Here is a 15,288-nt window from a genome sequence, read left to right on the forward strand (position 1 = left end):
ATATTGTATTTCCCTAGAACCCACGAATCATAATTTTAAACCCTAACCTCCAGTACCTCAAAACATGACCATACTTAGAGATAGTCATTAAAAATTAAGACTAAATGAGGCCAGCCCAGCTGAGTGGCTCAGTAGTTGAGTGCTGACCTAAGAACCAGGGGTTAAGATTTGCTTCCCAGTCAGGGCACATGCCCAAGTTTTGGGCTCAATCCCCAGTGTGGGGCATGCAGGAGGCAGCCAATCGATTCTCTCTCATCATTGGTGTTTCTATCTCTCTCTCTCCCTCTCCCTTCCTCTTTAAAATCAATTAAAACACACACACACACACACACACACACACACACACACACACACACACACCATTAAACAAAAAGATTAAATGAGGTCATTTGGGTGGGCCCTAATTAAATCTGAGTGATGATATTATAGTAAGAGGAGATTGGACACAGATGCACACAGAGAAGACAAAGAGAAAAGACAATCAGGGTAAAACCAACCCTGCCAACACCTTCATCTCTGACTTCCAGCCTTCAGAACTGTGAGAAAACAAGTTTCTGTTGGTTAAGCCACCCCAGTCTTAGGTACCCTGTTATTTCGTCCCTAACAAATTAGATAGTAAACAAAGGATTTCAAAAAGGGCTAAGGCACAGTTGAGATAAATTTAACATGTGGGATAGAAGACCAAGAGGCTCTTTTAAGATTCTTTTCTAAAGTAGAATTCCCCCATGAGATTCAGGGGCCAGTACTAGTGACCTAATTATCTGAGGTGTACTGGTAAAAATATGATAAAATTGGTGAGAAGTTAAGAGAAATAAGGAGAGAAAAGTGGATAACAGACTTCACCCTTTTCAAAACTTTACCAGGGCTAAGCATAAGGTGATTTTTCATATCATGGCATTATGGTTGGCATGGCCAAATGGTGCATACCCAACCTCAGGGACCTGTAGGAGCCAGTCTCCTACATGACTTCAGGCTTACTGGGCTCCTGGTATGCGTCTCCATTGAGAATTTTGGAGTTCTCAGCAACCTGCCCTAACCCTTGGCTTTGAGAGGCAAATGGCTGAATGACTGCTCCTAGTGATCAGCTTTAAGAGCTCATCAGGCACAGCTTCCACTGAACCAAGCCTGTCTCACTTGATGACAGGAGGATGGTAGTCCACATTGGGGTGACACCTGAACCTTCTGATTATAGTATTCTTGCCCTACCAGTCCTCCCTACCCCTGTCCCCTACATCATTGCTCTCCCACCAGGGACTCATTCCCCCATGTCTAGCCACACTTTCCTAAAATGGAAAACTGGTTCCTGGCCTCCTTCCTAGGCCTTCATCCACCCTGGTGGATATGCCTGGATCCTGAGCTTGCCTTACCCTGGTTCACTTATCAATTTGTTACTCTTGTCTTAGCTCTGACCTTCACCCTTTGGCAAATCACACTGACACTGGGAGGTTCTCAGAACCAGGACTCACCAGCCTCTGCTGTTGAATCACATTAAGGTTCCAGCACAAAGCACAATGAGCATGTGGAAAAAGACATCCGTTCACCAGGAAACTGCCAACACAGCATACCCGCTACACAAAAACCTGACACTAAAGGGAAGCATTTTTAAATAGACTGATGGCTAAATGAACAGGTTTTGTGAAAATCATATAGGACTTTTCAGCTCATAAGCCTCATAATATCAGATCATCCCATTGGCAAAGCAGTGATTGTAAGGCTGTTAGGATGAGATCTGGAAATGGCTCTATTATTGAATATTACAATGATATTTGCCAACATGGGATTTTTGCTTGTGTGTACATTCAAATAAAATTTCTGGCCACCATTGTTTATAACACAAATATATTAATATCTCCATATAACAAATTTCAAGAAGACAAATGAAATATTTAAATAATGAAAGCATTGTGGAGCTACTGAATACTGCATTTTACCTTTATGTTCTTTTTTCTTTTCTTTTTTTACCACCCACAGACATTAAAAAACACATACCCGATAACGTCAAAAGATGAGAAAGGCTACATTCAGGGAAATAAAGGAACCATAAATCAGAAAACTTTGGAGCTGCTAAAAGACACTTTAATTTCGTAGACAAAAGACTGCATTAAGGAGGAATAATGCAATAATAAAGGTGAACGAACCTCTATTGTCTGGCGTCTTTCTCTGTGGGAATTTTCCCACCCCTGACAGCTGTAAAGGGGGGAGGGGCACCGACTGTGGCTGCGCCTTTATTCTCTCACCCTTTTTCTCCCCAGCCCCCCCTCTTCTCCGTCAATAAAAGTCTGCAATCATATTCTTGAGCTCCTGTGTGATTTCAAGGTTCATCTCTTCCATGCAGCTCAAACACTAATTATCCCAGCTGTAATTAGTAAGATAATTAAATACTGGCTCACTCATCTACCTTGGGTCGGGTCATGATTCTCCCAGAAGACCTTGAGCAGCTCCTCAAAGCTGATGTGCTCTGGCTGGTACGCCACCCGGACTACTTCGGCATGCCCAGTTTTTCCTTGAAAGAAACAGAATGTACAACCAAAATTCACTGACAGCATCAACTTATTACAAGTTATTTATTAAAAAAAAAAAAAACCCACTAGACCAAGGCTAACATCCTTTTCTCTGAAGGAAGGGTGGGAGCATAACTGTGCTTCAGCTGCGGTTTTGTTCTAAGTCTCTGTCACTGGTTCTTTTCCCCTAAAAGCATACAGTTGTCATTTATCAAGTTTCCTGACGATGCTGAATTCTCCACAGTGCTCTATTTTTTTTTTTTAATTTCACAAGAAAACAAGCTCGTGTTTTTATTTTTCCAATTTCACCCTTTTGAAACCTTATGGATCCCCTCTGACATAGTGCTTGAGATTTAAAACCCTGCAAAGGGGAATGAGTTGATTTATTTTTATCATCATCCCTTGCTGTATGCAGTAAGCTCAGCTGCAATACAGAGAGAGATGGTGCCAAATACAGAAACTTGTAAAATGCAGACCTATAACTTGTTCATGTTAGATAAATTCATTAACAGAGGAACAATTTGCTGAGCTGTTAACACTGAGGCAAGGTCAGGTTCAGATACCCAGTGGGGCAGGAAGTGCTTTCTCAGCCCACTTTGTCTATGTGGTAAACAACTACTGCAGCAAATGTCTGTCTCCAGCACCTGCGCCCATTCTCAAAGGTGGTCTCCAAGATTCTGTGGATCTGTGAAAAGGATATTTGCTGTATCATTTATACCTACAGAATTCATGCCCTTCCTTATTTTACAGTGTTAGGACATAGTAAATAATAGAACCGTCCATACAAACATCATCTCCATATTTAACTTTGTTGTCCATCTCTCTTTGATCCTCTCATGTGCAGTAAAACATTTAGCCTCGCCAAAAGAGTTATCTGACTTTTGCATAGGCCTCTAGGTCATGGTAATCTATGTCACTGGTAGAAGTGTTCTTCTTTAGGGTGGGGCTCTCACACCAACAGCCTTAAGATGGAGACTGGGAATCTTAAGACTGAGCAGCTCCTCAAATCTTAGGATAAAGTTGGCTATATCCAACAATGTTAAGGTGAGGGCTAAAGACCAACCATATGATGGAGGGTGGGGATAACACAGACTGAGTTCCAGTCTATGGACAATCATTCAATCTATCTATCATGCCTATGTAATGAAGCCCCAATAAGAACTCTGGACACCAAAGCTTTCACCAGTTTCCTGGTGGGCCATACTCTCTGCATATGGTCATGCATGGATGCCAGGAAGTAACACACGGGCGAATAACACCCTAACTGCATGGGACAGGACACAGAGGCTTTGCACTGGATCCTTCAAGTTTCTGCTCTATGCATCTCTTACTTTGGTCGATTTGCCCGAAATCATCTGTAACTATGAGAATAACAGCTCTCAGTGAGCCCTAACAAACTATCAAACCTCGCCGGTTCCAGGAATCCCTTGAACTTACCCCTCAATTTGTAGCCCTGTTTTCATATTTGTTGGTAGCCCCACCTTAATTCTCACAACCATCTTATGGTGTAGGCAGGGAAGGTGAAACTCTCATTTTACAAATACAAACATTAAAAGATGTGTAAGTTAGATTTGCACTGTCAAGTAGCTAGCGAATTTCTGGACCATAACCTGAAAAAATACCTTCTGACTTCTTTCCAGGATTCTGTCTAACACATCAAAGCAAAGAGAGCAAAGTGAACATGAATCCAGAAAAGGAAAAAAATCTATTCATTATATTTTACCTTCTTTCATATTTAAATTTGTTTGATTACAGAGACAATAATTTGCAAAGAGTATGAAGCTTAGAAAATGTGGAGAAGTATAAAAAAGAAAATGAAAATCATCTATACTCCTCCCTTATAAGTACTATCAATATTTTTTATTCATCTCTTTCTGGATATGTACTAGATATGCGCATGTACACACACACACACACACACACACACACACACACACCGCCACATACAACTTGTTTTAGTATAATCACTGCATCAGGCTTTATCCGCTTACCAGCATGTTGTATTTCCCCATATCACTGAAATTTTTAAAAAATACCATTTATAGTGACTACTAGTATATAACACTCCAAAGAGGGTTGTACTATTATTACTTATTCAATCATTCCCTGTCATTGGGCATTTAGACTGAATCCTGTTTTTATCTATGAAATATAAATATCTTTTCACATTTCTGCGGCTGCCTCAAGCCATATATTTGTGGAATTTCTAAATCAATGTATATAAATGTTTTTAAGTTTCTTGATATCTAATGTCAAGCTGCCATTGGCAGCATATTTGAGGGCCAGTCTCAGTCACTATTATAATGTTTTTGATCATTGCCAGTTTATAGCTAGAATGTAATATTCTATCACTTTATTTTATTTTTATTTTTCTCTTTTTTTTGAAAGCTGGGCTCTTACTTAAGACTCCTTGACCTTTCGGATTCTCGAACTCCAGTCTGTCCCCAGCAGTATGTCTCTGATAAAATTTCAGCTCAGTTATTCAGTCTTTCAGCTGCAGGTTTTTGTTTTTTTGGTAAATCCTCACCTGAGGATATTTTTCCATTTATTTTTATTTCTTTTTACCCCCACCTTTGGCTATTGTGAATAATGCTGCCAGCTAGTAACAGGAATGTACAAATAACTCTTCAAATCCGTTTTCAATTATTTTGTGTATATATCCAGAAGTAAAATCGCTGGATCATATGAAAACTGCATACTTATATTTTTATTTGTATTTTTTAGGAACTGCAATACATTTCCTATAGGTGTCATTCCACTTTGTATTCCCACCAGCAGTGCACAGGAATTCCAGTTTTTCAGATCTTCACCAACACCTGGTTTCCACAGGACTTTTCAGCTACACGCACATTTTATACTCAATAGTTCTCCTTCTACATAACAACCATTCCACGATTAGAGTGAAAACTTAAATAGGAATCCAGTAAGGTACCTCAGTTAGTTGGAGCATTCTCCCTGGGGGAATACGTAAAAACAAACAGGAGCAGTAATCACTCCTGCACAGCCCCTTTGGTACCTAATGTGAAAGAAAGACACCAAGGTCATTTGGACAAAGGCTACCTTTGTGAAACCAGTTCACCAGGGGAGAGCGCGAACGCAGTCCCCCACTACCACAAATTATGCAGTCGAGTTTCCCACATTTGGGGAAATCGCAGGGGTCAGCATACCCGGAGTGCAATGGGTAAGCCTCGCCCTGGGGAAACCACCTTCGTGATCATGGTATCTCCCCTGCCAGGTAAGTATCTATCATTTTATTTTTAATACATTTAATTAGTGAGTTAAAAAGTCATGTTTATTAACTGTTTTAATTTTTTATTTTTCTAATTTTTATAATGCATTTTTTATATTGGGTTATTAATATTTTATTAATTGGTCAGTCTACATAATTTTAATTCAAATGCTATAGTCATGTCAGTTAAGCATCTAGACAGATTTTATGCTAACAAATATGAAAAGAAAAATGAGGAAATTATAGGAAGAAGATACATTAAGTATAATAATCATGTTATTGTAAAACCACTTTTGATCTATTTTAAAATATTACTATTGTGTATTTTGAAATGTTTAAAGATATGATTTAACTACATAAGAAGTAAAGCCCTAAGAATATTAAAAATGGCAACAATATGTTACCAACATGACAAATATAATTCATAAGAAAGGCATAGAAACCACACTAGAAATAGGCAAAAGATGTAATCATACATAGAAAGATATAAACATAAATCAAGACTAAAAAATGCTCATGTTTTTTGTGGTAAAAGGAAATAAATGCATATTGAAACATTAAGGTACTATCTCTTCCTTATTACATTTTGTAAAACTGCTTACAAGTGCCCTTGGTGCTGATGAGGAGCTCTAGAACCTGCCTGTTCCCTTGCCTGGTGCAGTGACTACACCCTTCTGAAACACCATTAGCATATGCAGAAAAGCCACACAGATTAAGATTAATTCACCCTAAGTGATCCAGGAAATAGGTCTCAAAGATATAACTCCAAACAGTGGAAAAGAGACGTGCACACACAGAAAATTCACTCCACCATCATTACAATGGTGGAGTATTATAAGTAACCCATAAGTCAAACAAACAAACAAAAAGAAGCAAATTATGGTAGAGCCACAGGATGAAATATCATGTAACCATTAGAATACAATGTCCCAACCCTGGTAAAAGCTGTTACTTCTTACTGAATGCTGATAAAATGGCAAGCATTTTCCCTACTTGATATTCTTTCAGGCTTACAACAAATTTTTCTATTGTGGAAAATATATATAACATAAAATTTACCATTTAACCAAATTTAAGTGTACAACTAAGTGCAATCACTTGTGCTTCCCTCACCACCATCCATCTCCAGAACGTACTCCCTATTTCCTTCCTCCTCTCAGGCGATCATCATTCTACTTCTGTCTCTTTAATTCAACTACCCTTGGTACCTGATATAATTGTAATCATATAGTATTTTTGTGTGTGAATGGCTTATTTCACTTAGCATAACGTCCTCAAGATTCATCCATGTTGAAACATGTGTCAGAATTTCCTTTCTTTTTAAGGCTAAATAAGATTCCATTGTATGTATATGCCACAGTTAGTTTATCCATCCATCCATCTCTCCAAGGACACTTGGGTAGCTTCCACCTTTTGGCTATGGTGAATAATGCTGCTATAAATATGGCCGTACAGATATTGCTCACAACTTTACAAGAGAGATGTGCTCCCCATTTTACATATAAGGAAGCTAAGGCCTCTCCACAAGCTTTTTCACACAATGTCTCATAGCCAGTAAGTGACAGGATCCAGCGAAGATCCAACCAGGAGTTAATGGGAGGTGAGGCTTGGGCTCCTTGTATGACTCTGAGCCAGGCTTCAGATACCTAAAGTCACCAAGTGACAGAAAATAGAACACAGGCAGGGGCCCAGGTGAGAAGTCACAGTTGTGAGGTAACTGACATCCAGGCTGGCAAGACTTTTCCAAAAGTCTTTTTTGTGGCAGCAATAAAGGGTCAGGAAAGATTTCCACTCACCAGCAAACACTTTCAGACATAATCTGAGCACTGACATTACTTTTGGAGAGGTTTTGAAAAATGCTTGGTTGTTTAAAAGAAACTATTACCATTAAAATTCAAGATCCACCTGAATTAATAAACAAAGTGTGGAGAAGCCTTCCTCAAACTCACCTTTAAGTTTCTTTACTTTATTTCTCCAAAGTACAAGAGCCGGTGTAAAAATATACAGTGCAAATGATCAAAAGGATTAAGGGGCCAGAAGCCACTTACAGAAGTGTCCACGCCTCCAGGAACTTACCAATGTGCCAGGCTAATTTGATTCCTGCAACCAATCTGCAAATACTTTCTGGTGCTTCCAGAGATAAAAGGCTATATCTTAAAAATACTTCTAGCTGTTTCTTCACATAACTTTGTGCAAACAGCATAATAGATGTGATGTGCAAACGTGCTTGTTAACAACTCACAGCAGCATGATAAGTGCTTTCACATTGTTGTTCAAAAGTATCTTGAAAAAACAAATGAAAAGGATGAATATCCTCCCTGGGCATTTCCCTGTGTGGCCTCACGGGGTAGATATGAGCAGTCATTCCTTACAAGACAAAACATGCCAGAAGAGACATAGGGGAGAGTTCTGGGGTCAGAAAAATTGGGCAGTCTGGAGACCTCGGGAGCTTTTTAGGAGCCAAATCAACCATACACAGCCAGGTGTTTTTAAAGAGCTCCCCAAGATAAATAAGCCAATTTTTAAAAGCCCTATGTCATAGCTCTCCATCCCATGGGGGAAATGTTGTCTTCAACTCTTCCAGGTTAGCCTGATTAATGTTTGCTACATCAGGCAGGTGAGGAGAGAAGAGAGAGCAGGCAGGTGGCCTACTCAGTAGGACTGGGCACATGATCTGACATTAATAAATACACACAGATTGGAGGGATCGTTGTGCTGGATTTTTCAACCACTGACTTCCCTCCACGTGGGTGAGTGGCCATGCTGACCCCAGCCCTGCTCACCTGCCTGCAGACCAGTCCCCTAAATGGAATCATACTTACACGCTCTGCTCTGTTTCTGTCCCTAACCACTGAATTCTATGCAAACCTCACCACATGTCTTACTATGGACACAGTTACTACCCAGAGGAAGATATCAGATACAATTGATGAAACTTTAACACTTTACTGTGTGGGTGAACACTGTTTTATTTATTCATTAATTAATAAATATTTACTGAGTGCCTACTAAGTTCCAGGCATTGTGCTAAGTGCTGGGGATCCAATGGCAACGACTGTTAATATAGTGACAACAAAGAACACTTGCAGCCTGGGCACTGCCTGCAGTCTGGGCCCAGGTAAGGAACTGCTCTCAAAAAGAAAAAAACCTGATCTATTTTATTTTTTAAATATATTTTTATTGATTTCAGAGAGGAAAAGAGAGTGAGAGATAGACACATCAGTGATGAAAGAGAATTATTGATCAGCTGCCTCCTGCATGCCCCACACTGGGATCAAGCCTGCAACCTGGGCATGTGCCCTGACCGGGAATCGACCTCTACCTCCTGGTTCACAGGTTGACGACGCTCAACCACCGAGCCATCCCTGCTGGACCTGATCTATTTTATTGATCCTACAGGCAAGATGGTGGGTAAAAGTGAGCTATAGCTACTTTTTCATTAAATAATAACTATTCTTCAACTCCCCTCAACTTTCTCAGCCAACAAGGCCCATCCAAACCGATAAACCAGATCAAAGAGCACACAAAGGAGCCAGAAGTGTGAAAGAAGAGGCAGAGTGGGGGATGACTAATACTGCCCCTTTCCCATACGAGATTGAAAACACTGCTTTCCTCTTGCTAATTAACTACAAAGAGGTAAGATGTCAGCTCAGTTTCATCTCCAGCTCCTGCAGGTAGAAAATGTGATTTCCAACAATGTACTCATTATAAAAAAAAGTCCTAATACATCAAAATTGGATGCCCTGTGGAGTTCATTATAGGATGTGAGGAGTGTCTATACTGTCACTTTATCTTGGCTTTTTTCTTTTGTCTCATCCGTCACTTAAAGTGTCCAAAGAGAAATGTAAGCTTTAAAAAGCTTCCTATTGATTAAAAAATAGAACAAATACTGTTGGGTGATTGTAATTTTTTTCTTTTCTTTCTTTCTTTCTTTCTTTTTTTTTTTTTTTTTTTGGTCCACCATGGGAAACATGGCAGGGAATTTATAATCCTTTGGCGTGTATTTAATACAGACACATCCTTCCAAGATTATTCTCTCTGAGGGGTGATAGCAACACAGTTGAGGACTTGATCAAGAAAATTGCTCAAGAAAACAATAAATGACAACCATTAATCCTCATGCTCCTAGAGCTTTCTTACTGCTACAAAGCTAACTAGTAAGTAACTAGTCCAGGAGTGAGCAGCTTACTAGATTCTGTATCCAACCTGCTGATTTTAGAGGCAGGCCTGCACATGCTTTGAGCTGATTTCTTCAGAACATGAAGTGTATGAAAGGATCTATGTGGCTGGGCTGATCAATGCCTATTTCCTAGACCAGCACCAGCTCCCATGCAACCATGAGATGGGCAGGAATTATGAGATACTGTATTAGCAAAACTAACCTGCCAAGTCGAGAATCACGGTACCCTTGAAGCAGAGAGATCAAACACAGCTTTATTAAACGGCCTGATTTAAATTTAAAAGGATACTGCACACTAAGAAACTAGGAATCCTTGATGCTGTTAAATTATACCACCAAGTCAAAAATGAGTCCTACTTGTACCTTGTTATTAGTGGGCAACACAAGAGTGGTTCCCAGCTGTGTGCCTTAGAGTGAAACTTTAAAAAAAAATGCTCCCATCTCCCACTTTACTCACACTGGGGTTCTCATACAGAAGACCTAGGGTCAGTCCTGGGCATATTCTCCTCACAAAGCCTTAAGGGTGCTTTTAATGCAAAGTTGGGAAAGGAAGCCATGAAATTAGGCATTTGATAAATGCAGCTATATCAAGGAAGAGAAACCAGACAAGATTTTTTTAATCAAGTCTCAGGATTGTAAGGTACTCGAAAGACCAACTAGCCAAATGCCACATGGTTTTACACCACTGCAACATCCAGATGAACATCTCGAGTGGTGGGACACACACGATTTCACAAAGGCATCCATGCCATTGTCGGGATGCCCTAACCACTGGAACGTTGCACCTTTACTGAGGCAAACCTACCTTCTGCTTGTCCGGGCTGTGTCTTTGGGGTCTACTCACTCCACAATGACTCCCAAGAAGGCTACAGGTATAGAGCTTCATGGGCCAGATAAAGGGCACTGACTTTGGATCAGAAGAGCTATATCTGAGGGCATAATCTTCCATATAAGCCACTTATCACAGTTCCTCATCTGTAACATGGGGATAGGAACATCTGTCCTATAAATCTTAGAGTATGGCGGAGAGCACTAAATAATAGGTACTGAAGGGAAAGCACTTGGGAACTTACTGGCAATCTATGTATCAGTACTAGTCTCTCTACATCACATAGTACCAGTGATAAGCCATGTCATAATGGAACTTCACTATATGAAAAGCTGTCAACCATTTAGAATCCATGTTAATACAAACAGAACTATATGGAATACTCTCCAAGCAAAATGGGGTGTCTTTGGGTAAGCTGCCAAAAACAGGTTTTCCTAAAAGTGTATGTGTTCCAAATCAGAGTGAAAAGATAGCTAGAGCACTCCTGGAATCATGATAACAAAAGAGGTCTTCAAAACCAAGTCAGATGTATTTTTATATTCTTCAAAAACCATCCGAAATGCTTAATGACATGGAGGAGAAAAGGCACCCCAATTAGAGCTCATCTTTGCTAACACTGTGGCTGCTTATACAGAGGTTCCAGAAGAGCTACTTCAAGTCATCCAAGGATAATAACTGCCTATTCATCTGGCACATAAACCACATTACAGTTGCTTTTTAAGTGTAAGTGGTAGCAGCATATTCTCCCAATTTGCATGGTATGTTATTTATAAACTAGAGGCCCAGTGCACGAAGCTCGTGCAATGGTATGGTCCCTAGCAGCTGCTGCTGCTGGCTGGGTACTCCCTCCCTTCCCCCAGCTGCCTGCTGCCACCACTGGCCAGGGCCTCCCTCCCTTCCCCCGGCCTGCCCCCTGGTTGAACTCCCAGAAGAACTACAGTTGAGGGGACAATTTGCATACTATACTTTTATCATATAGGATACCCCAAACAGGAATGTCTTGGCAGGATCAGCCAGAAAGCATGGCTCTGACTTATTTAGCTGCCTAAATTAATTAACAATAAGTATAACTTATGCTTAGTTTAAATATTTTTTAGAAGAATGGAACTATGAACCAGCATTTAGATTTGTGCATAACTTAGCCTCAATCCGATATACTGTTGGTGGGCTGGGAAGTCTTGGCTTTGTCTACCTATTTGGTACCAAAAGCATCACTTATTTGGTCCAAAAAATATAGATTAATCCAACAGCCTTATCTTGAAAGCATGTCAACAAGATGAGCAACCAAAGCTTAATCTTAATTTTAAAATTGACTGTGTAAATATCAATAGAAACTCTTAAAATATCAGCTGATTCTATAAATTTAGTCAAATATAGTCTAATTCTGGCATTCTCAATGGGGTTGTATCACTTCCAAGGGAGGGGGGAATTGGCTCTTGGGAGACAAAAGCATCTTACATGTTAAAATGATATGGCCCTCCAAAGGGCCACCATACACAACCTAACATATAGTATATCTGTGATATTAAATTTTAATCAGGGCAGGAGACACAATTAGGAAAGAAATGGCTAAAAAGACTCCCTAGGGCAGGGGTGGGCAACCCCTCCCTCTCTTATAATCTTCCATTTCCAATTTTTTTCTTAATATCAACTTTTTTATTTTTCAGATAAATTCAGTGTAAGTGCATCTTAGATAAATAAATAATTTTACATAACAAGTTATCTTAAAGACCATAGACATGGATTGACGAGAGAGGGGAAGAGCAATTTCTATGTCTCTGCCTTAACTCTCCCTGCCTTCCTAGAGCCGACCAGTATTTTGGTTTCATCCACATACACTTGTGAATCTTTGTTCTCAGTGATGAATTTTGTTAAGTCTCGTAATAGGAGTAGCCTGATGGATGAAAGTAGTAGCTCGTGCATATCTCTGAAGGTCACGAAATAGAAACCTGATGTAAAATCTCTGTCATCAGTGATGCAGAAGCAAAAGTACCACTGATAATATCTAACGGAATCATAAAGTTTTCTGTCGGACTATCAGTGTACATGTATACATTAAAAAATAAATGTATTTTTCATCATCATAAACTGTGTTTTTGTTGCGCGAATGAATTTTATTATTTCTTCAAGGTTCTTCACATACGTAGACCTTATAAGATATCAAGTAGGCGTAACATGTTCTCAAAAAATTAGGATTGGCACACAGAAGAATTTTGAGTCAGAGATTTTGCTGGTTTGGGCATGCACTCACAAAAAGGTTGCCCACCCCTGTCCTAGGGTGACTATAATTTTTAAAGGTTGAGAAACAGTGGCCTAAATTAATTCAATTAATACAGCAATACAATCACATTGACAAAATAGCTTCCTTAACATCCTGCCTCATTTTCACTTCTGGATGGGGCTTGTAATAGAAGGCAACCACCAGCGGAGGGATTCGTTCAACATGGACTCATTGAGCAGCTAGCATTGGCCCTGGGCACTCTTTTTTTTGGGTGTAGCTAATACAACAATAAGACAGTTCCTGGCCAAAAGGAGCTTATAGTCCAGGAGGGCAAAGAAACACATGAGGGGAAACACACAGGATAAAGCCATATTACTGCTAGGAGAGGGATGTGTTCAGAGTTCTGTGGAAGCATATAGGGGGGACACACTGAGAGGACTCAGAGGAGAGGATGACCCAGCACTCTTAATACTATACTCTACCATAGCCTCCCTTGGCCTCTAGACCTCTCTCATGACAATTTCACACTTGTCAGACATTCAGGAAGTCCAAAACAAAAATGGGGAGCATTTATCTAAACTACATGCCTTTGCCTGTAGTTATTTTAACCTATGAAGGGAAATTAGGCCCTCAGCAAAATTTAATCAGGCCAGGACACTAAGACCAAGCACATCACATTAACAGGGTGCATGTCCCAATTTGAGACTTAATGTAACTTGTTCCATATTAACCCAAACCCTGCACTGGATTTTTTGTTACTTAAGTGGAATAGTACTCTATAAGTCTGGGATGATGACAACAATATTTTAGATTTGTGTAATACTTTTATAGATCACAAAGTACTTTTATATGCAATAATTATCTATGAAGTCTTAATAGTGCCTCCATCTATTATTACATCCATTTTACAGATGAGAAAACCAGACTCAATGAGGTCAAATTATTTGCCTAGTTAAGATGACACAGTAGGTGGCAGAGAACAGTCGTTTGGGTCATGGCTCCAACCTAGTCATTGACTCAGTAACATCATGCTCTCTCCCCGTAAGCCTTGGAGCTAAGGGTAACCACTAAATGATTGCTGCCTATGGATGTCTATAGATCCAAATTCAGCTGTATTCTGATTGATATTGGGATATTTTGGCCTTGATTAGCAAGTCTTTGGTGACAACCAGTAATTAATTTAGGAGCCCAAAGACATGCCCGGAGGAATAAAACCAAATGGGCCATGACCACTGACAGTGCTGTCAGAATATTGATTTGGATAATTACTTAACTTTTGTGAGTCTCAGTTTCCTCACCTGCAAACCAGGTACATATAAAAATGCCCCAAAACACACACACACACACACACACACACACACACACACACACACACACACAGGTTTTGTTAACTATAAAGTGTTCCAATTCTTAGATTCCTCTTCTCCTCTCTGTCCCATCTTGGCCAGGCAATAATTTAATAAACATGAGACTGACTCATGGTTATATTAATGGTACTAAACCAATGATAGGAGACATCCAAAGACACGTGATACAGAGCCTGCTCTTGGAGAACTCAACTAACAGCACAAGCCAGGAAGTGTTAGGAGCCATGGCAGAGGTGCGGGTAAAAGGAGGAAAGAGAACAGGGAAGGTCTCACAGAGGAAGTGCATCTGAAGTGGGGGCTGAAAAATGAGAGCAACTTAGACATCCAGAGCTGAGGATGAGGGTGTTTCAGACAATGAAAATGACAAGTACCATGGCGCAGAGAAGGGAAACCACAGAGTGGATATGATGGCTCAGATGAACTGACCTTCAGCGTTCCTTCTGGAAAACACGGTGCTGATGGCCACATTACCACAACACCCACGGTGCTATCTGGTACACCCGCATCTTCTGCTCCCACCCATCAAGGGCTTGGTTACCAAGTTAGCTGTGTTTGTTCCCAAGCCTGTTTAGACCAATTGTACTTTACATTGTAATTACAAAGTTGAATTAAATAGCACACCGTGAAGAAAAGAAATAGTTTTATTGCTATTAAGAATGAAGTCGAATGCTTTAGAAAAACTCAAAAGAAAGTTGTTTAAGATAGGTGTGGCAAGACCACTACATAAGAATGGGAATGGTCCAAGAAATCTATGGCATTTCTATACACCAATAATGAACTTACAGAAAGAGAGACTAAAAAACCAATCCCATTTACCATCGCACCAAAAAAATTAAGATGCTTAGGAATAAACTTGACTAAGGAGGTAAAAGTCCTATATGCAGAAAACTACAGGACACTGAAAAAGGAGATAGAGGAAGACATAAACAGATGGAATAACATACTGTGTTCATGGAGTGGT

At 39.9% G+C, this 15,288-nt stretch overlaps 1 protein-coding gene and 1 non-coding gene across 4 annotated transcripts in view; both read right to left on the reverse strand.

Annotated features, from left to right (window-relative positions):
• MSRA (methionine sulfoxide reductase A) overlaps positions 1–15,288 on the reverse strand; it is a 400,173-nt gene that overhangs the window by 116,052 nt on the left and 268,833 nt on the right. For 2 of the 3 annotated variants that reach the window (XM_036313581.1, XM_036313579.1), the window contains one exon: positions 2,399–2,503. The exons of the other annotated variant lie outside the window; for it this stretch is intronic. In XM_036313581.1, the coding sequence (XP_036169474.1) occupies positions 2,399–2,503 (105 nt within the window). The remainder of the gene's footprint in view (positions 1–2,398; positions 2,504–15,288) is intronic. 3 annotated transcript variants of the gene reach the window in all.
• LOC118659425 lies at positions 5,581–5,744 on the reverse strand. The gene has a single exon (XR_004968552.1). It is a non-coding gene; the product is annotated as a U1 spliceosomal RNA (small nuclear RNA).

Source organism: Myotis myotis, unplaced genomic scaffold (genome assembly GCF_014108235.1).
Source record: "Myotis myotis isolate mMyoMyo1 unplaced genomic scaffold, mMyoMyo1.p scaffold_m19_p_6, whole genome shotgun sequence".
NCBI classification, from domain to species: domain Eukaryota; kingdom Metazoa; phylum Chordata; class Mammalia; order Chiroptera; family Vespertilionidae; genus Myotis; species Myotis myotis.